Source organism: Theropithecus gelada, chromosome 15 (genome assembly GCF_003255815.1).
Source record: "Theropithecus gelada isolate Dixy chromosome 15, Tgel_1.0, whole genome shotgun sequence".
Classification (NCBI taxonomy): Eukaryota; Metazoa; Chordata; class Mammalia; order Primates; family Cercopithecidae; genus Theropithecus; species Theropithecus gelada.
Window position 1 is genome coordinate 27,066,574 of NC_037683.1, and position 22,480 is coordinate 27,089,053.

The window sequence follows — 22,480 nt, forward strand, 5'->3', positions numbered from 1 at the left end:
TTTTAATAATAGGCTAGGAAAGAAAGGAGGAAGAAGCTCTGGGGACTTGTTTCTGGGAGAGGTTTGATGGGTCATCAGTGACCCAGGCTCAGAAGAAATAATTGTGCCCTGCTGTGCCCAGGGAGCTCAGGGCAGACAGCCCACAAATGCCTGAAATAATTTTCCTGTCCTTTGCTGCACCAAACACCTCCCCAAGGTTTCACTTTGGCTGCAGCCACATCCCCAGAACCAGCTGCCTGGAGCTGGAAAGCCTCAGCTGTTTCTCTGCATGGCCCTGGAGAGCCCATCCCCTGGGACCTTTCCCTGGAAGGAAAGTGCTCACTGGCCTTCACCTTGTGTCCAGTGCAACTGCTGGGCCCCTGCCCAGGGCTAGAAGCCCTCGGTCTGGGCTGGCTTCTCCTCACCCTTGGGAAAGGGAGTAGGTGGGCTCTCTAGAGCAGCTCAGGACAAACTTGGCCCAAGAACATGACTCCAGGAGGCTCCAGTGTAGACACACAGGCTTTACAAACATCTGATTTATAAATATCTCTTGCTAACTGCATCCGCCCAGAGCCCCGATGGCTGCTGTGGCTGTAGAGGGATTGGAGGCCCCAGCTTTGTGTGTTCTGAAGTGGAGAGCTGACCCTGGCAGAAGAAACCCAGGCAAGGCCCTACCTCCTCCTGTCTGTGGGTGACCAGCATCCTAAGGGCCGGTGGCTAGTTCAGTCCTGGGTTCGCCCCTTGTGCCCTTAGCCTGTTGGCTTGAGGGACCAGGAAGGAAGGAAGGAGGGATTCCATAGTTCTGGTTGAGGGGAGGAACCTGGAGACAAGGATTTGGGGATAAAAGCTTTGCAGTCCCCTGGGTCAGACACATCAAGACCCTCCCTTTGTCTCCCCCAACATTCAGAGTGTGGGGCTTACAGGTTCCAACAGAGAAGACTGCCTTGAGGGGCAGCATCTGTGGTCACGGCCCAGACTTTCTGGGCAGAAGCAGGTCGGGTCAGGTGCAGGGAGACAGGCAACTGTCCAGGAGAAGTGAGAGGCCTCCGGCCTGGGACTAACAGAGGTCCTCCCATCCTGTGTCCACATCTTGTTCCTTCCACACGTGCCTCCCATGCCAGGGCCCACCAGCCACAGCAGTTTGAAGGGGCCATGTTGAAGAGGGATATTTTGAAGAGACTTGAACTGAAAGATAAAAATGTTTAAATTGGAGGGTGTGAGTTGCAGATGCACAGGCCAGCGTCAGCTGGTGGATGGACACGTTGCTCACGAGATTTTTTTTAAATTTTATTTTTTTGAGACAGGGTCTCGCTCTGTCACCTAGACTGGAGTGCAGTGCCGTGATCTTGGCTCACTGAATCCTTGACTTCCTGGGCTCAGGCGATCCTTCCACCGCAGCCTCCTGAGGAGCTGGGACTACAGGTGCGTGCCACCATGCCTGGCTAATTTTTGTATTTTTGTTTTTGAGACATGGTTTCACCATGTTGCCCGGGCTAGTCTTGAACTCCTGAGCTTAAGCGATCCTCCTATCTTGGCTTCAAAAGTCTTGGGATTACAGACATGAGCCACCATGCGAGGTATTTTTTCACAGCTCTGAATTCGTCACTTGAAAACTGAGTTGCCACATAAAAATCTGGGTTTCTCAGTTCTCTTAAAAACAATTGGCATCCTGATGCCAACCATGAGCTGGGGCTTAGCAGAGATGTCCCCCGGAAGGGCCTCACCTCGTGTCACTAGCTCTGCTCGCCAACCTGCCTGGCCCAGGGGCATCTGACTCTGTGACACTTACTACAACTTTTCACTAAAAATAAATGAAAAAATCAATGTCCCCTAGCTTTTAACCCTCAGGGGTGGGATGGGGGAGCAGCACCTTGTGACCCTGAGTCTGAAGAATTCACAATGCTCATCTCAGAAGGTGCCAGGAATCTTTCTCAGCACAGTGGACACCCGTACCGTGAAGATTCACTCCATTCTTAAATAGTCTCACCTCAAATTTCTCTTTCAAAGGTGCTGGGCACACTCATTTATTTCCATTACAAAATAAATGTAGCTGCAGCTGCTTAATAAAGAAACGTCTTTTTTCCCCTCCTTTTTAAAGCATCTTTTTTTTTTTCAATCGAGGCTGCTCCTTCAGCTGTGAGGGCTCCCGGGCCATGCCCTGGCCTTATTTGACTGCGATGTTCAAGAGCGTGGAGGAGGATTCCTTTGGCCACAGCAGGACTCCCGACTTTTCATTGTAGGCTACATAGAAACTCCTCTATTAAACTTCAATCGTTGGCTCAGAATGTCCACATCAGCATGAAACTCCTAAGGCAGGATGGTTTTGAGGGCAGGGCTGGTGCTCCAATAGCCTCTTCATGCTGTTACATGTGCGGTTTGATGAAAGTTTTTCAGGTGATCAAGCAACACATCCTCTACGTTGAAGCAGAGTTGCCCACACCTGGTAAAGATGGTGTCAAGCCTGGGGTGTCTGTCACTCACTCACCTGGATGGCAGGATGGCAGTTTCACCTCTTAAAGGGCTGTTCTAGTGGTGGGCCCACTAGGAGGAGTGTCACCCCCTCCTGCTCAGGCCCCAGTTTGCCTGCTGGTCTCTCTTCTCCCTTGACTTGCCTTTGGTTTGCTTCTATTCCAGAAGAGCATTGGTGTCCGCACATCTGAATGGCATCAGGCTTGGTGAGCCCACCAGGGCTGGTCTCTAGCAGCTCATGGTGGAGGGCACTGATTCCTAATTTGTTCAGAGTCCCTCTCGCCATCAGGAATTTGGCAAAACCCACAGACACTCTTCCCCAGCACATGGACAATACACACAACAGTTATAACATCACACGCACCGTTTAGGGGGCCAAAGCCACTAGGCAAAGGGGCACAGGAGCCTCGCAGATGACCGCAGGGCAGGGCCAACCTGCACATGTGCCTGAGGCACTAGACCTGGAGAATGGAGACTAAATCCATCCCTTCTTCCATGGGACAATGTTCCACAAGCCCAGGAGGGTCTCATCTTCCTCGACCATGTCCCTCCCTCATTTATCAAACACTGGCTGGGCCAGGTCTGGTGCAAGAGATAAGCTGTGAGCTCACAGGTAAGTCACTGATACCAGCATCACCACAGGTAAGTCAACAGTGTCCCGCTGGGACGGATGTGTGCTGTCACCCCAGGTGCCCTGTCTCTGGCCCATCTCCACTCACCAGTGCCCTGCAGGTGCTCTGCTCCTAACTGGACAGTATGGCCCAACCTTGAACCCAAGAAAAAAACACCACACGCTGCATCTTCCTAAAGGTTGTTTTATTGTAAAACCATAAATACAACACTGACATGAAATCATTTAAGCAACTGATCCTCTCACCGTTAAAAGGTATCTTTTTGCCTTGGCATCAACCAACTAGGAAATAGTGCTGCAAGAATTCGGGGGGCAGGGGAGGTACTGAATCCTGGGCTGGGGCTTTTGGCGACTTAAGGAACCAAGTGGAACCTTCCTCTTCTCCCTGGGAATGTTCCACTTTTGGACAAGAACAGACAGGTAAAAACAGCAACATTAAACAGCTCAGTTTTAAATTTTATTACTTTGTAAAAATCTTTTTTTCTGTTCCTTTCCTCCATTTGACATCAGTAAAAGTTTTGAACATCATGAAACTGATTTGGCTATAAATGGAGAAACGGTACCAAAACGAAGTGAAACAAAAACCCAAAAGGACAAACAGAAAACCCTAAATAAACCCTCAAGTTTGGTCTCGGGGGTTTACATATCACAACAAGAACCGTCAACTCAACCCCCATGCAATGTGACTCCCTGGAGAGCTGCTGGATCCACACCGATACAGGAGACCGCACACAACGTCTTTTGTTAATTAACACAGCAAGTGTGACACTAGGTAACTTTTTTTTTTTTTTTAAATACAGTACATGGTACACAGGGTCCCCAAGATGGCCCTGCATAAACCCCTCGTGAAGACTTGAGCCAAGCACCGGCTGTTTATAAAAATATTGTGTTGCTACAAAAGTATAAATTAATGCTACCGGTATTAAGAAATATTAAACACATAAAACTTATAAGGATTAAGAAAAATATTCATTAATACCTGTAGAAAACTCTGGCCTAAAAAAGATATTTTTTTTGTGTTTGTTTTTTTGTAAATTTTTTTTTGTATTTTTTTTTTTTTAAGATGACTTAAGTTTCTTGCACTCGAAGAGAGAGACACAGACGTGTCTGTGGTATTGCCTAGAACGTCTTTAACTACTGAGAAAGGATGCGGGGGTACACGCACGTGGTTACTGAGTGGGGGTGGGGAGGAGGGCACCAAGGCTTTCTCAAGATTTACCTGATGTGAACGAATCACTGGCGTGAAGTTGTGGGGAAAAGAAAAAGGCTGGATCAGAAAACAACTGAAAATAATTTACGCTTCTTAAAAAATATCTCTGCTTCGGGTGGTTGTACAAAATGATTTCCTGATGCTTGGGATCTGAATGGCCCTGGACAAGCTGCCTGGGCCAGCCCCGCCATGCGGCCCTCGCTCTCTCCTGGCTGGCGAGGCCCAGCCCCGGGTCAGTCCACGAGCTCGTTTCACCGCGTGGGATGCCGCCCACCCTGGCTGGGCAGGAGGGAAGGTCCTAGGCGGAGACCGGCTGGCACCTGGGTTGTGGGAGGAGCCCCTCCTTCCGGCTGGTCTCAGACTTCATCATCTGTGCCAACCTGGAATTCAGGAAGCGCCACAGGAATCCCAGGCCCCTGAGGTTGCGGACAAGGCTGGGCTGTGCCCCTTTAAGGAATTTTGGTTAGAAGAGTCAAGGTGCCCCCATGGGACGCATGGTTGGGCAGGGCCCTTGTGGGTCGTGATGCTAACGCCCAAATGCAAACCTAGCAAATCCTTCTCTGTACAAGAGTTGACTCTTTAAAGCGACACCTGTAGGGGGCGGGGGAATGAATATGTCAAACAGTGACCTGACAATCTTCACCCTCGTTAAAGTTGGAGTGGGCGCCTCTTCCATAGAAACCACTGGGCTCCTTTGGTGAAAGCCAGGGCTCCCCCGACCACAACCCTCAAACCCAAATGAGAGAGGAAGAAAAACAACTAGTACAACAAAATCCCCCAGAAAACCCTGAAAAGGCAAAACTAGGAGGGGAACGTTAAGAGGGAAAACACTGTATCATTGGTTTACCATAACTGGCCTAGCAAACATTAGCCACAGTGAAAGGGAGGGGCCGCCTCCTTCCCAGTTCTTCCACTGGCCCAGCTGGACACAGGGGCTGGAGCAGGGCTGGCGGGGATAGGAGCTCCCACCTACTGGCTCCAGCGGATGGCTGGACCTTACTTAGTCTCTTGTTCTGTCTAAATCATCGGCCTTGTTAGGAGCCCTCCTTAAGATGCATCCCAGAGATAGAGGCATTGCCGCTGTTCCCAAGGCGAGGGCAAAGCTATGAACTTGGGGTAGCTCGCTGGGACACCTCCTCTTCCAGCATATCCATCACGATGACAAGACGAGGGGAGTGTCCCCAATGGAGCCATCTCAGCCTGCTCCAGCCACATCCCATCTTCATTTCAAACCTTCCCGATGACCCTGTGGCCCCCAGAAAGCATGTGCTATATCCCTAATGTCTCTCCAGGAGCCCACCTTCAAGGAGTCCAGCTCAAGTTCAGGCGAAGCAGGTGGCCTTGCTCAAAAATAGGGGACTCCTAAAGGCAGAGGTTCAGCTTCACAGTGGAAACACGCCTTGTAGATTTTTCCTCTGGTGTTTCTTTGAAAGTGCAGGAGATAAAGGGTCAAACTGAAAGAGAGGACTCTTACCAGCCTACACACCTGGTGGCTTCCTCGAATCCTGGAGACTCATGGCTTCTCATCTGTGTCACTGCACTGCCCTCCTGTCCTTGCCAGGAACCCTGGTACCCTTTTCCCAGCCAAAAACCAATCCCCAGACGTCAAGTGTGAAGCTGCCAAGCACGATGGTGGCGAAGCTTCCTCACTGGTGATTCGGCAGGTGGCCTCTGTGCGGCGAACCCCCAGAGATGAAGTGCGGGCAGTTTTGCTCAGGTGGCATGCGTTTTGTTTCCTGGTTACTAAATGCCATTAGAAGGAGGCCTGGCTGGCTGAGCCAGGCATCGGGAAGTGGAGAACTGTGCCAGAACAAGGGCATCCACCCATGGCCTGGATGGTACCACTGCTCTTGATGGACCTGAGATTCCTTGGGTTACTCCACTCCAAGGCACCACCCACAACGCTGCGGTTCTTGGCTTGGGCTTTGTTGGTGAAGCAAACTGACCTCAGATGAGGGGGAAAAACTTGCCAGGTGAAGGTGTGTTTTCTCTACCTCCCCCCTTGGGTCCATCTATGTCAAAACAAAGGCCATTTCTGTCCTGGGGACCACATGGCTCGAGGCGAGTTGTCTCCACATCAGCAGGCCGCCACCTTAGGCTGCTAAGAATATGGTAGAAAGGGCCCAACTTCCTAGTTCCAGATCCCCCAAAGGCCTGTGATGGAAAACCTACAGTGGCACCAGAACTGGGAGGCAGATGACAAAATCCTTCCCAAAGTGAAGGTCAGGCTGGACACTGGGAGATGAACTGGAAGAGCCTGTCTCAATCCTTTGGCTGAACTAGAATTTGGTGAGGTGGATATTGCTGGAGATAAAGGGGCCAGTGGCTGGATCAGTGAGATCTTTGGGTTTTATTAAGCTGTTAGTTGCAGCAGGATGTGCACTCTGAGAACAGCCTGTCTGAGAAGAGGGCACCTTGGTACAGCCTTTCCTGTTGGTGACACCAGTTTCCGGAGGGAACCAGAGGTTGCAAGAGATAAATGATCATCTGCTATCTTGTTATCTAACTGGACAAGGCAGCCCAGAGGACAGCTTTCTGAGTACCTAGTGGCATTCACATCAAACCTGCAGAGGCAAGTCAGCCCCCAAGTATTGAATTGAGGTGAAAAAGAAGGGAAAGGGAGGTAACAACCTATGATCAAATCTCTTCCTGGAGGACAGACATCCCATGCTTCAAAGAGGAGAATGCTGAGTCCTCTAAATGCACATCTGGGCATAGTCCGATGGCTTTCCGAGAAAGTGAAATGCCTATTTTATAATCAACTGGCCCAATAATGGGGCACCACCAGCACATCTTTGCTCCAGGTAGAGGGAGGATGGGTTCCCAGGCTCTGCTCTCACCTACCACACAAACTGGGCAGCTCCTATCCTTGTGTGGGTCAAAGTGCCGGTCACGGTCCCTTCCCCAGCAGCCAAGCAAGGCTAGGGGCACCTTTTGCTGTAGGCATCTGTTGATCATCAGCGATGCTGAGCCACCTTCCAGAACACCTCCAAAGGCCCAAATGAGAAGTCTGCTATGTTTCTTTCTATATTCCCTAGGAAGTGACATGAGGTTCCTGTCTGGATTTCTCTCTGTTCCTGCTCCAGTGTGGATGGCAGCTCTTCTCTGATAGTGGGTTCAGCCCCCCAGTTGGAAATGTTGTGGAGGGAATACCTAGAAATTCTCCAGGAAAGGAAATGGCACGGTAGTTCCTGAGACCACGGCTTGCTGGAGCAAATGTGGAAATGGCCCACTTTGATCCATTTCAGTGTGTCCAAGACTCGAGGGGAGAGCTGGGTGAGTTCTCATGAGGCAAAGTGTGCAGGCTTGGCTCCCAAACACTATGCTCCAGGTCCATGATCCTAAGCCTTCATGAGGTTTGCAATCAACTTTACTCCCTGCTCCCGTCATGGACCCAGGGGGAGAGGGCTGTGGTACAGTGCTTTTTGTAGTCGAGGTATCTCACAGTTGAGTAATGCTTTATTATCGGGAAGGGGTGGAGTTGACTTAGCCAACCCCAGGATGATAGAAGGTGCCTCTGCAAACAGCCGCCCGCCATGATGGTCATTCTCAGCCTGAAGCCTTAGTGTAACCACCCCATCCCATGGCTAAGGGTCACCAGGGGAGTGAGACCACCATCACGTTATTCACTGAGAGGTGTGGTGGGGGTGCAGCGTTGATTTGTGACAGAACCACCTCTTGTGAAGGGAATGGGGTGTCACCCTTGGCATCTGAACTGTGTGTGTAGAACCTAATTTGCTCACGGCTAGGGGAACAGGAGAGAAAAGCCTGAAGACATCTTTCACAGCATCGAGTCGAACATGGCCGAACGCCATCCACCCTCGGAACATCAACTGTTGGGGCCACAAGGCACCATGCTCACCGCCGTTCGGGAAGGAAGTCGGAGGTGTGAGTGGGGACCCTGGCTTTGGGAGCCTCAGGGTCCTGGGAAGTGAGGAGAGGCTGTGGCAGGTCTGAGGTGTGGTAGATGTGACTATGGGTTGACTTCGGAGTCCCTGTGGACTGCCAGGGTCGGGGAGGGGGTGAGTAGTGTGATGCACACTGGGTACCACGCACACTGACACTCTCAGTCCCACGCAAAGCGGACCAGGAGGGCAGCTCTGGCGCTTACATTCAGAACTCCCAAACCACTGCTTCCCCTACGGCCACCAAACCCCGCAGCTGTGGAACCCGTGACTCCTCCCCAACCCCTGGTCTCCAAACAGCACAGCCAAGAATCTGATCTTGGCCATTTGAATATGTGAAAACTGAACTGTACAGGGAAGGCCAAGAAAGACCGTAGGATACTGAGTATACCACTGAGATGAGCTAGTTTACAGTGTGACTTGAGGAATAAAAGGGGCAAGTAAAAAAACAAAACTCCAAAACATAAGTTATAGACATTCAGTGCCTCCTAGCAGAGTCTAAATCAAATCTGAAGAAACAAAATGAACCCCCAAACAAGGTAAAAATTGCTAAAATGTTAGGGAGAGAAATTATTAGGGAGTGGAGACAGTATCTATACTTCTCTGAAAAATGTCTTTTTCTTCTCTCTTATATTAAAAAGCAAAATGTCAGCTTTATACTCTTTAAGTCTCCTTTCCTGATTTGGGGAGATAGATAGGTGTGTTTCTAAGGCGGCTGCCCCGGGACACCCAAGGGGTATCTCAAAGGCAGCAGCTCAATGCCCTGAAGGTGAACGAGAAACAAAGTCCAGTGCAGAAACCGTCCATCTGATGCAGTGTGGAGAGTCCACAGCAGAGCAGCCGAGGGTGTGTGGGGGGTGCACAATGGGATCAGGGGGGGGGGGGGGTGGGGAGAGGGTCAAGGAGGGAAAAGGGGGACTGGGGTGAAGGACAGAGAGCGTCAAGTCACTTCAGATCTCAGCTGCCTGAACATTTCACAACATCAGCTTTCTGCCAATCTGCACACCTGAAAGCGGAGTCTTCTAAAGCCCCCTTACTGAGAAAAGGAGGTGAAATATCTCCCTCTTTCCCAATCGCTCAGCTTTCCTGACACGCCCAGTTCAATGCACACCTGTCCCAGAACAGGCATGTGTGCACGCACCAGGGTCGTGTGTGTGTGTGTGTGTGCGCGTGTGTGTGTGCGAAGTTTCTCTGGCCATGCAGATGAGCAGAGACACCCCCACACCCCCACAACCACAGCACGTGTGTTCAGACACGTGCACACACTTGTGGCTGTGTACACACACGCACACACACACATATAAAAAAAAAGCACTTAAGTTTCCAGGGGGGCATATATAATGAGGTCCACAGTGTTTAGAACTTAAATTCCTTTTCTTTGTTTGTGACAGTGTTGTGTGGTTTTTTCCTAATGTTATCTTCTCTTTTTCTTTTTTTTTTTTCCCCGAAGTCAAGTCTTAAAGCATGTTGGATTTCAGAAACATGAGTTTATTCATATCTTCTGGACTGAGCAGCCGCCTCCGTTTGATTAGAAGCGCTTGTTCACACATATTTACACACCCGCTTCTGGCGCCCACGGCCGGAACCGCCAGGAGCCAGAAGGCGAGCTTGGCGAGTTTTGTGTGCTTTTGGGTAACGCACGACCAGTACTGGAAGAGATCAGGGGTAGCCTGGAACAGGGGCTCCTGCAGGTAATCGTACACTTCATTTTTGCCCAGCCGATCATCTTCCTGAGCTGCGGGGTTCTCGCCGGCGGCAGAGCGGGGTTTCTTGGCAGCGGGCTCGAAGTCGGCCTCCTCGGCCCAGGACTCCTTCACCTCATTGATGAGCTCACAGACCTTGCCGATGATCTCCTCGTGCTGGTAGGGCGGCACAGGCCGCAGCTTCTGCTGTGGGTCCAGGATCATGGCCACCTTGTGGGCTGGGTGCACCTTGAAGTTCTCCTTGAGCGCCTCCAGGAAGAGGTGGCAGAGCTTGCTGACAGTGCCTGCGTCGTTGGCCTTGGCCGTGAACAGCTTCTCCAGCCTGACGTAGGTGGGCAGCACGAGCTGCAGGGTGGGCTGGCTCTCGTTGCTCAGCTCGATGACTGCCTGCTTCACCGGCGTCAGGATGGCTGCCAGGTTGCTGAGCAGGTGCTTGTTGAGGCTCTGGATGAGGTTCATCTTCTTGGCCCGGCTGTAGAACTCGCAGATCTGCTCGTAGCGCTCGTGCACCAGTAACAGTGAGTCCGTCACCGAGTTCCAGCAGGGCGGTGGCGACGTCTCCTCCAGCGACCCGAAGGTCTCCTTGGCCAGGCCCGTGGAGCCCGCCAGGTCCTCACACACGTTGAGCAGCTCGATGACCTCGTGCATGCTGCGGGCCTGCAGCGTCCGCTTGCTCAGCACGCTCTGCACCACCGAGTTCAAGGCACAGGCTGAGCAGCGAAGGCACATACCGGCCTTGGAGAAGGCGGACGTGCTCACCCGGCAATCCGTCACATACACTGTCCTGATCTCCGACATCACAAACTCCGACAGCACGTTCTGCACCCAGTGGTGCACAAGGTCGCCGCTGTCGCGAATGTCCGCACCCTTCACACCCAGCACGTAGCTCTTGATGTGGTTGCCCTCGGCCTGGTAGGCCGTGAGGATGTAGCAGGAGTCAGGGCCGACACTCTGGGAGTGGCAGGTGACACCGATGCCTAGGCAGGCATTGCTGCCCAAGGCACAGGTCACTTTCACCTTCACCTGGTTGTACATGCGTGGCAGGTGCTTCAGCGCCAGTGTGTTGAAGTTGCCCAGGATTTCAGTGACTGAGAAGGCCCCATAGCGGGCACCACTGTCTACTAAGGTCTGGGCCAACTTCAGGAACTCCTTCCCGCTGACCACACTCAGTGCACCCAGGTCGGCACACATGACCCTCAGCAGCCGCTCTGCAATGTTCTGCCGCTCCTTTTCGGGGATCATGCTGTTGGGTGTTAAACCACTGGTAGTGGCTGGCAGAGGACACAAAGAGAGATGCGATTAATTCTGGCATTCAAGGCTGCTTGGAGCGGCAGTAGCCTAATAACTCTAAACATCTAGTATTGGGAATGGCAAATAGATTTCCTCTTGCACACACATTGGTGGTGCTGGCTGCCTTTAATATGTGACGGTCTCAAGGGATAAAGTTCTATGATTGATTAGTAAGGCCTGCCATGGGCATGGGAATAGAACATACTGGTATGTATGAAACGTAATTGTGGTCTATGTCATTCACCTAGACCTTTGAAGCCAACTAGTCTAATTTCTTCCTCAATATAGGAATCTCCTCTAATATGGGAATCTTCAGGGAATAAAATACATGAGATCATCATGTCAGGAAAGAGCAACCAGCAGAAATTGTGGAGAGGTGGGTTCTAGTTCTGATTCTGGCACAAACTGGTGCTTTCTGATCGCATAAAAAAGTCACCTCCTCTCCCTGGGCCTCCTTCTGCCCATCCCCTGAGTTAAGAACTCCTGCAAACAAGGTCTTAGGTGTAAAAGTGCTTTGGAAACTATCATGCACCATCTTACAACATCACAGGAAGCACAAATGGTGGGAATGGGGAGCAGAGAGGAACAATGGGAGCATAAGGGGACCCTCAGGTCCAGCCCTGCTTGGGGAGACCTACTGTTATTGGCGCTGTTCCTCTGGACCTGAGGTTTCCACTTCTCTTCTACAACAGCAGGTGGCGATCGGGACTGGTTGGAGGCGATGTTGTTTTCATTGTCAGCTGTGGGCACAAAGGGGACAGTGTGTAACCTGGAAGGGTAAGAGGCCTGTTGATGAAGAAGACAAGAACTAGAGTGTGGTGGGTAACAGCAGAATGTGGCCACTGGGACTCAGGCTTGGTTTAAAATCCCGGCTCCTCCTTAGACAACTATCTATGCTTGCAAAGCCTCATTTTCATCATTTGGAAAAACTAAGGTAATCATATGGACATTACACTACGGCTGATAGGACTAACAAGAGCGAATCCAGGAAGAGCTGAGCACAGTGTGTGGTATGGAGCAAACTCTCTGGAAATGGGAAGCACTGGATCCCAAGCCTGGCTGGGAACCCCACACCTACTCCCTGCACACAACCTCAGAGTTCTAGCTGATATGCAGGGAAGGGAGTACTGGTCACACCCCCCAAGTGGCCAAAAACTCCTCATGCTCTCTCACTTCCTCCAAGTTTGCATTTTAAAAGTATATTTACTAGAAATTTCATTAAATGAACAAAACAAAACCAAAGCCATGTGTGACACAAAGTACCAAATTACCAACCCCCTCACTGTGAGACATGGAAACTGAAGCTCGGATATAAGAAAAGATCACAGAGAAAGCAGCAGCAGGGCTGGGACATAATCCCAGGTTCCCAGTTCCTGGATGTGTCCTCCACATACTTCTCTAGTTTTTGTTAATTGCACATATGCAGTTGTATCCAGTTATAAGTAATTGGTATATGCCTATTCTCCTGGATGCATGGTTACTCCTTGACATGTTTATGGGATCAATTCTGAATAGGACATGGTCTGTTCACATTCTTGTCGCTACACATGGCCATATGTACTTCTATCATATACGATATACCACAGCTTGCTTAACCACACTCCCAAGTCCCAGGTTTCTGGCTCTGCTGTTTTCAATATTACTGTTCTGCTATGAACCTGGCTGCCTAATTGTGATCCTGTGATGTAATAATCCAGCAACATAAAGGATTCCATACCATGACCAAGGGGGATTTACTCCAGGAATATAGTTGATTAAACATACAAAAATAAATGTAATACACCATGCTAATGGAGTAAAGGACAAAAATCACATGGTCATCTTAATAGATGCAGAAAAAGCATTTGACAAAATCTAACACCCTTTTCATAATAAAAACACTCAATGAACTAGGAATCGAAGCGAAGTTTTCCAACCTAATAAAGAGCATCTACCAAAACCCCACAGCTAACATCATGCTTTCTGAGGAAACACTGGAAGTTTTCTCCATAAGATCAGGAACAAGGTAAGAACATTCACTCTCACTCTCATTTCTTCTATTCAACATGTAGAGTCATGTTGGACATATATTCTAAGAAATGTGTTGTTAGGAGATTTTGTCATTATGCAAACATCATAAAGTGTACTTACACAAACCTAGATGGTATATCCTATTATACACCTAGTTATATAGTATAGCCTACTGCTTCTAGGCTACGAACCTGTACAGTGTGTTACTGTACTGAATACTTCAGGCAACTGTACCACAATGGTAAATATTTGTGTATCTGAACACAAAAAAGGTATAGTAAAGATAGGATATTATAGTTTTATGGGACCACTGTCACATATGCAATCCATTATGCACATCATGTGGTGCATGACTGTATTAGAAATTCTAGCTAGAACAATTAGGTAAAAAAAGAAAAACATCCAGATTGGAATGGAAGAAGTAAAATGATCTCTAACTGCAGATGACATGATTGTGTATATAGAAAATCTTATGGAATCCACATACATACAAAACAATTAGAACTAATAAACGATTTCAGCAAGGGTGCAGGATACAAGATCAATATATAAAACAAAATGACAGTTTTCTGTACTAGTGATAAACATTCCAAAAGCTGAGTTAAGAAAACAATTCCATTTATAACAGCTTTGAAAATAATTGCTTAAGATTAAATTTTAAAAAGTATAAGAATCGAACACTGAAAACTAAAACACTGTTGAAATAACTCAAGTAAGACCTAAGTAAATGAAAAGATATTCCATGTTCATGGACTGGAAGACTTACTGTTAAAATATTAACTCTTTCAGCCCATGAACATGGAATGTCCCAACTCATCTAGATTAAACACAATCCTTATCAAAATCCATATTGTTGTTGTTTTTCTGCAAAAACTGACAAGCTGATCCTGAAATTCATACGGAAATGCAAGAGATACAGAATAGCCAAAACAATTTAGAAAAAGGACAAAGTATACTGGAGGAATATACTTCCTGATTTCCAAACTACTACAACGCTATAGTAATTAAGACAGTATAATATTGGCACAGGATAGACATACAGATCAATGGAATACAACTGGAAACACAGAAATAAACACCTACATCTATGGTCAACTGAGTTTTGACAAGGTTATCAGGACAATTCAATGGGGGAAAATAATGGTCTTTTCTACAAATGGCGCTGGGACAACTAGATACCCACATGTAAAAGAATGAAATTGGACTCCCGCCTCACACACATATAAAAATAAACTCAAAATGGAATACAGACCTAAATGTAAGAGCTAAAACTATAAAATTCTTAGAGGTTTATAAGGGAACATATGAACTGATTAAGTCTTTGTGACCTTAGGTTAGGTAGTGGTTTCTTGATACCACTGCCTGGATATGGCACCAAAAGCACAGAGAAAAATAGATGAAAGGACTTCAAAATTAAAAACTTTTATACTTTGAAGGACATCAAGAAAGTAAAAAGACAAGACACAGAATGGGAAAGATATTTGCAAATAATCTATAGGGACCTTGTATCTAGAATATATGAAGAACTCTCACAATTCAATAATAAAAGGATACAAAAAAACAATTAAAAATGGGCAAAGGCTGTTCACTGATATCATATACCTAGAAAACCCTAAAGACTTGTCCAAAAAGCTCCTAGAACTGATAAATGAATTCAGTAAAGTTTCAGGATACAAAATCAACGTACACAAATCAGTAGCACTGCTATATACCAGCAGTGACCAAGTTGAGAACTAAATCAAGAATTCAACCCCTTTTACAAAAGCTGCCAAACAAAACAAAACAAAACAAAAAAACAACTTAGGAATACACTTAACCAAGGAGGTGAAAGACCTCTACAGGGAAAACTACAAAACACTGCGGAAAGAAATCACAGATGACACAGACAAATAGAAACACATCCCGTGCTCATGGATGGGTAGAGTCAATATTGTGAAAATGACCATATTGCCAAAAGCATCTACAAATTCAATGTGATTCCCATCAAAACAACATCATTATTCTTCACAGAACTAGAAAAAACAATCCTAAAATTTAAATGGAACCAAAAAAGAGCTCGCACAGCCAAAGCAAAGCTAAGAAAAAAGAACGAATCTGGGGACAACACATTACCGGACTTCAAACTAAACTACAAGGCTATAGTCACCAAAACAGCATAGTACTGGCATAAAAATAGGCACATAGACCAGTAGAACAGAATAGAGAATCCAGAAATAAGTCAAATACAGCCAACTGATCTTCGACAAAGCAAACAAAAACATAAAGTGGGGAAAGGACACCCTATTCAACAAATGGTGCTGGGATAATTGGCTAGCCACATGCAGAAGAATAAAACTGGATCCTCATCTCTCACCTTACACAAAAAATCAATTCAAGATGGATCAAAGACTTAAATCTAAGGCCCGAAACCATAAAAATTCTAGAACATCAGAAAACCACTTCTAGACATTGGCTTAGGCAAAGACCTTCATGACCAAGAACACAAAAGCAAATGCACAAAAAACATAGATAGATAGATGGGACCTAAACACAAAAGCTTCTGCACAGCAAAAGAAATAATCAGCAGAGTAAACAGATAACCCACAGACTGGGATAAAATCTTTGCAAATGCATCTAACAAAGGACTAATATCCAGAATCTATGAGGAATTCAAACAAATCAGCAAGAAAAAAAACAAACAATCCCATCAAAAAGTGGCCTAAGGATATGAATAGATAATTCTCAAAAGAAGATAAATGAACGACCAACATACATATGAAAAAATGCTCAACATCACTAATGATCAGGGAAATGCAAATCAAAGCCACAGTGCAGTACCACCTTATTCCTGCAAGAATGGCCATAACTTAAAAATCAAAAAATAATAGATGTTGGCAGGGATGTGGTGGAAAGGGAACACTTTTACTAGGACAACCACTATGGAAAAAGCATGGAGGTTCCTTAAAGACCTAAAAGTAGATCTACCATTTCTTCCAGCAATCCCATTACTGGGTATATCTTCTTTGGAGAAATGTGTATTCAGATCCTTTGCCAATGTGGTCAATGAGCACAGGAACAGATGCTCAACATTATTAGCTGTCAGAAAAATGTAAATCAAAACCACAATGAAATGCCATTTCACATGCACTAGGATGGCTATTATCAAGAAGGAAGATGATAAAAGGTGTAGACAGGGATATAGAGAAATTAGAATCTTCATACACTGCTGGTAGAAATGTAAAAACGGTGCAGCTACTTTAGGAAACAATCTGGCAATTCCTCACAGGATTAAACAGAATTACCTTACAGCTCAGTATCTCCACTTTCAGGAATATACCCAAGAGAGTTAAAAACATGTACATGACTTGTACATGAATGTTCATAGCAGCATTATTCATAATAGTCCCAAACTGGAGATCTAAATGACCATCAGTTGGTGAATGGATAAACAAATTGTGGTATATTTAGACAATGAAATACAACTCAGCAAAATAAAGGAATTATTGATAACAGAGAACATGGACAAACCTCAAAAGTATGCTAAGTGAAAGAAGTTAGACACAAGAGGCTAAATACTGTAGAACTCCATATGTAATAAAATCCACTAAAGGCAAAACTACAATGAAAGAAAGCAGGTGTTAGTTGCCAGTAGCTAGGGTAGGAGAAAGGGAATAACTGCAAAGAGGCATGAAGAAACTTTCTGGGTTGATGGTAATATTATTTTTACATTTGAGAGACAGGGTCTTGCTCTGTCACCCCAGGCTGGAGTGCAGTGGCACAAGGAAGGAAGGAAGGAAGGAAGGAAGGGAGGGAGGGAGGAAGGAACCAGGTGTGGTCACCTCCAAAATCCTAAACTCATGAGCTGCCAGCTTGCTTGCTTTCTGTCAAGTCTCCCAATCCCTCTTAGCTGTGGTCTTCCTGGCTGTACTTCAATGAGGAGGCTGAAAGAGATGACCTCCGAGAGGGCTTCCATCTCTGCTAATCTTCCATCAGGGTCTACCTGAGGCTGCACAGGGTGGATGTTGAGAGCGTGGGCTCTGGAGTTCACTGCGAGAGCTGGAATCCTATCCATAGCCTGCCACTGTGACTGCATAGCCTTGGACAAGTTACTTAACCAATTTGTGCCTCCATTTCGTCAGCTATGAAGCAGAGCTGTTATGGGCACTTAACTCTGAGGGTTGTTGTGAGAATTAAATGAGTGAATATATGTAAAAGTCTTAGAACAAGGCCTGGCGCCAAGTAAAAGCTCAAATGCTATTGGATGCTTTTATTTTAGGAGATGTGCAACTTTGGGCCAGTGATTATGTTCTTTGAGCCTCGGTTTCATCATCTACATAATGGGGATGAAAATGTCAACTACCTAATCAGGAAGATCTGATGAAATAACCTGTGTAAAGCTCTCAGTACCACAAGTGACGCATAGAAAGCACTTGCAAAATTTTAGTTATCTTTGGTATTATTACTGCCAAAGCACGCTTCTCCAACGTCACCAAGGCATGCCAGGTTTTCCTATAGCACAGAAAGGAAGTTTATTAGCGGGAATTACCCTGTGCCATTCAGCAGCCCCATAATGAGATTGGTGTTATTCAAGGCTGATCCTCCTTATCGGCGGCGCTGTGAACTGCGCAGCTCATGATGCTTAATTTCTCTCTATGGAGCCAAGCCTTTAATCCCGATTCAGGGTGGCTGGGATTCAGCCTGGCTTTGCGCTTGATTGCCGGCCAGGCATTCTCTGGCTGCGCTGAACCAGAACAAAGCAGCCCACGGCTCCACTCTGAAAACAAGTCAAGATGCTTGGGAGAGGTGGGGCCACCTCAAGGCTCAGCCCTGATTTGCATCTTAATGGCCTCCAGGGATGGGAAAGCAGTGGCACCCAGGCTCTTCCCTAATCACAGCTCAGCTTCCAGAAGCTGGCAGGGCGCGGGCGGAGTGCCGAGGCTTCAGAGGAAGAGTGCAGGAGGCTGTGCTGTGGGAGTCTCAGGACCAAGTGATATGTTCAGGCAGGACCGGGGGTCCTGCTTCCCCATGGGGTCTAAACACCTTGAGCTGGCATTCAAGGCCTTCCCTGGTGAGGCACGGCTGACGACAAAGGAAAGCAGGGGGTGGCAAGCGTGGTGTGGGGTAGGTTGCTGGAGACAGGGGATTTTCAGGCCCTTCAGAGATGGAGACACAGCTTCCTGCAGGAGGTCGCACAGTACCAGACACACCAGTTAGAGCAGGTCTCCAAGGCAAGTGCCTTGGCTGCAACTCCAGAGCTCTGTCTTGATTTTAAGTTCATTAGAAATAAATAATAGGCTCCTCCAAAAGATCATGTGATTTTACGCCTAGTATACAGCAGATACCCAATTAATATATGCTGGATGAATGAGTGAATGACAGAGACTACACTAACAGAACAGTACTTAGCCTAAAAGAGATTCTAGTACTGTAATACTCTATGCTAGTCAGGCCAGACCTGAGAGATGATGTGAAAGATTTGTACAATAACAATAACAGGTGAAATAACAGCAGGTACCAATTACTGAACCCCATTATATGTCAGGCACTTCTCACCCATTATTTCTAATGCCTCTAGAGAATTCCTCTGGGGAAAGGGGTGGAGGGACAGCTAGCTGCCTCCCCAGACTCATGCTTCCCTTTGCAGAGTGTCCAGCTGTGCTGGGACAGTGGCTCTGGACATGCTTCCACTCATGGATTCAGGCTGGTCATGTGACTAATTCTCCACACTGGAATTTGAGCATCTACAGGTGTCATTTGTGGTCTGAAATGGTAAAGAAGTGTGCCTGCTCCATAGCCTCTCTCTCCATCCACAAAGAGAGAGGACGCCGAAGATCTAGAGGAGGATGGAGCCACAAGAAAAAAGAGCCTTGATCCCTGAATGACCATGTGGAAGCCACCCAACGAGGTCATGTGCATTGGGCTATAATGTGAGTAAGAAGTAAATGATCTGTATGTGTAACCACTGAGAATGTGGAATTACTGACTTATTCCAGCAAATAGTGTCTCCCTAAGACTTGTGTTATGCTGTGGTGAAATATAATAAAAAGGTTGCCTGGAGAGCAGATGACTGCACCTGTAGCTCTAGAGCAGTGGTTCTCAAAGGGTTAGTCCCTGAACCAGTAGCATCAGCACTGTCTTAAGACTTACCAAAAATGCAAATCCTAGTCCCCACCTCTGCAGACCTACAGAATCAGAAATTCACAATGGAGTCTAGAAATCTACGCTCTAGCCAGCCTCCTGGTGATTCTGATGTATCCTCAAGTTTGGACGGAATTGCATTCTGGGACATAGGATATTAGTGAATAAGACTCTGCTCTGAGGCGGGCCTTAGCCCAGTTTGCCTTGGGCTGCATGTCTCTCCATCCCCTCCTTCTGCCCCTGCTCATCTTGATCTCAAACCATGTTCCATTTCCACCTGCACATTTCGCTTCCAGGCTAGCTCCTACTTGGCCTTTAGGCCCAGCCAAGAGGCCACCACCTCCAGGAAGTCTTTTCAATTCTGTCCCATCTCTCTGTGTTCCCACAGAGCCTGTGCTGCCTCCCCACCGCCCCCGCCTGCAGAGCACAGACCAGCCTGTGCTAATAACTGACTGACTGGGGCTCCCTGCAAGCAGGTTCCATGTCCTATGAGCATTCTTTCCAGGAAAGAGCAGTCTTCCCCAGGCGCCTCAGGTCAGGCCCTAACCATCTCTTCCGTTTGCAGGAACTGAGGAAGGGGACGGGGAGAGGAGCTGCATCCCTGGTGGGCAGCGGGGCCCCTTACCTGCGTGGGATTGCATGTGCTCCAACAGGTTGTTGTAGAACTGGAACTGGATCCCACAGGCGCCACAGGTGTAGGGTTCTGGAGGGAGAAATGAGGCAGCCGCATGAGGGGTGGAACCAACGCAGACACCTTCTGCTGGGCTGCAGGCAGCTTTGCAAGTGGGAACCCAAACACACACTGAGTCTCTGTGCTCAGGGCTCCAGGCCCAGCCTGCCTGCCTCCCCTGTCACTAGACCCATGAGGGAGAGGCTGGGGGAAGGAACAATGGAGAGAGAAAGCCATGCAGAGAGAGACCATTAGCTCAATTGAGCAGCTATTTATTGAGTGCTTACTGCGTGCCAGCCACTGTTCTGCACACTTGAGATGGGGGTAGCGGGGACAACATCAACATCAACAGACCAACGGCCCTCTCAGGGCAGAGACTGAGTCTCATGGTGTCACACCCCAGCTCTCTCTGTGGAACCACATGAGATCACTATTTGCCAAGTGAACAAATGAATGAATGTATGAATGAACAAGAACCAAGGTAACAGACATAAGGGAAGCAAGAAGGAAAAGGGTAAGAAGTGGAAAAAGCCACAGAGAAGCACGAGGAAGTGGGGATCCGATGGGGAAAGGGAGGAGGAGAGGGAAGGAGGAGTGAGGAAGGGCACGCGTAGGAATAGGTGCAAGGGGCGCAGGGGCCTGGATCACTCAGCTCTCTGCTCTCAGCACTCATGTCAGTGCCTGGCAGAGAAGAGGGACAAGGAGAGAAGGAAGAGGAAAAAGAAAGAGGGGTGGGAAGAAGAGCAAGGAAAAGAAGAAAAAGGAGGGCTGCAATGGGGCTCGGAAGAGGTGTCCTGAGGCTGCCCAATGACCGTGAATGGGAAGGCCTGAGCTCCTGCCAGGGCTGGGGCAGCAGAGCCAAGGTTGCTGCTCATTAGGGCTCTGCCCCACTCCATCCAAACTGCTCCACCCGCCCAGGGCTAGACCTCAGCCTGCCTCCACCAGCTGCCAGGTCTGCCCGGGAGGGCAGCCCAAGGCCCATCTCACACAGCCTGGAGGTTCCAGGAGCACGTGGCTGGTTGAGTTCCTTCCCTGCCCTGCCCTGCCCTGCCTTGCCCTCTCCAGCCCCCCGACAGGACCATCACTTACTCTGTAGGAGAGGGAAAGGGTTGGAAATCAGGGGACTTGCAGTTTCTGCAAAAGAGAAACAGTTTAGCCATCTCTTCTAGTTCTGCCGTTCTGTGCTGATCGTCATAATTTTTATTCTTAATAACCAGTGAGCCAGATGGGGCTTTCAGAGGAGCAGGGAGCATCTGAGGGGCAGGCTTACGATCTGGGGTGGGGTTGCGGGGAGGCTTGACACAGAGGCCATGTCTTTCAGAGGATCAAGGTTTAATTACTGTGGGTGCTGGGGCCACCAGGCAGGGCAAGACAAGTCACTGCCATCCCTCCAGGACACCCTTCACTCTGAAAAAGTGAGGCCACATGAGTACCGGTGACAAGACATCCTTGCACGGCAGCTCACTTCGGGACAGGGAGCTGGCAGCTCCTTCTAGGTTCTGGCACCAGGGTGGGGATGTTTGGTACCAAACACCAGAGCAGCCACCGAAAGCGGCTGTGCTTTGGAGGGCTCCTGCTGGCTGGCATCTCTCCCTCACTTCTTGGCACTGCCAGAGGTTGGCAAGCCTCAAACGCAGCAGGCAGCACAGCGGGGCCAGATGGACGAAATGGGGAATCCTGGCTCCACCACTTATAATCTGGGGGACCTGGGGCAGCAATCCACCTTTCCTGAGCCTCAGTTTCCCACTCTAAAAAGTGGGGATAACAATAACATTGACCCACACGGGGCTGTGGTAAGGAGGAAGACAGATAAGACATATAAAGCTCTGAACACATGCCAGGCACACAGTAAGCGCTCAATAAATGGCGGCTGCCAACAGCAGCAGCAGCAGTGCTTGCACTATCATTCCCGATTGTGAATATTAGTTCTGGGGGCAGGGACGCGCAGAGGGTGCAGCATGGCTTGGCTGGGAGCACAGGGCACACCCGGAGACCTTGGTTCCAGCCCGGCGCTGCTACTTATTCTGTGTGGCCTTGGGCAAGTCACTCCATCCCTTTCAGGTCCACCTCTTGGAGAGGTCGTGTAGATTACATTGTTCAAAACCTCATTTCCTTCCGCAGAGCAGTCATCAAATCACTTGGTTTACTTAAAAAATTAAAATGATCAACTATCAACACCAAAAAACCCTAACACCTGAGTATGTAATCTGTGCCAGGCACTCACTGAATGTTTACCACCGCCACGGGGCTATGTGTGTTCGTCAAGCCACTTTACAGCAGAGGGGGGATTCAGAGACTAGCCTAAGTCACTAGTTAGCAAGTGGTGGAGTTGGATTCCCATGTGAGTAAGAGCCCGAAGTGGAGCTCCTGTTACTAGGCAGATGCCTCCACACTCAAGTCTGGGCTCCTGGTTGTCTCAGAGGGTCCCCAATGGTTGTGATGTGTTCATCACCTGTCCACACCCAGGCAGTGCCCAGCCAAGTGCCTGGCACAGGC

General features: G+C 48.2%; 1 protein-coding gene across 4 annotated transcripts in view; it reads right to left on the reverse strand.

The window, feature by feature from the left end:
* Positions 1-9,602: 9,602 nt before the first annotated feature.
* The window catches only part of ZNF618 (zinc finger protein 618), a 169,589-nt gene continuing 156,711 nt past the window's right edge, over positions 9,603-22,480 (reverse strand). For all 4 annotated transcript variants that reach the window (XM_025360810.1, XM_025360813.1, XM_025360811.1 and 1 more), the window contains 3 exons: positions 19,940-20,017; positions 11,826-11,927; positions 9,603-11,168 (listed from right to left, as the gene is read on the reverse strand). In XM_025360810.1, coding sequence (XP_025216595.1) covers positions 9,652-11,168; positions 11,826-11,927; positions 19,940-20,017 — 1,697 coding nt within the window. In that variant the 3' untranslated portion in view covers positions 9,603-9,651. The remainder of the gene's footprint in view (positions 11,169-11,825; positions 11,928-19,939; positions 20,018-22,480) is intronic.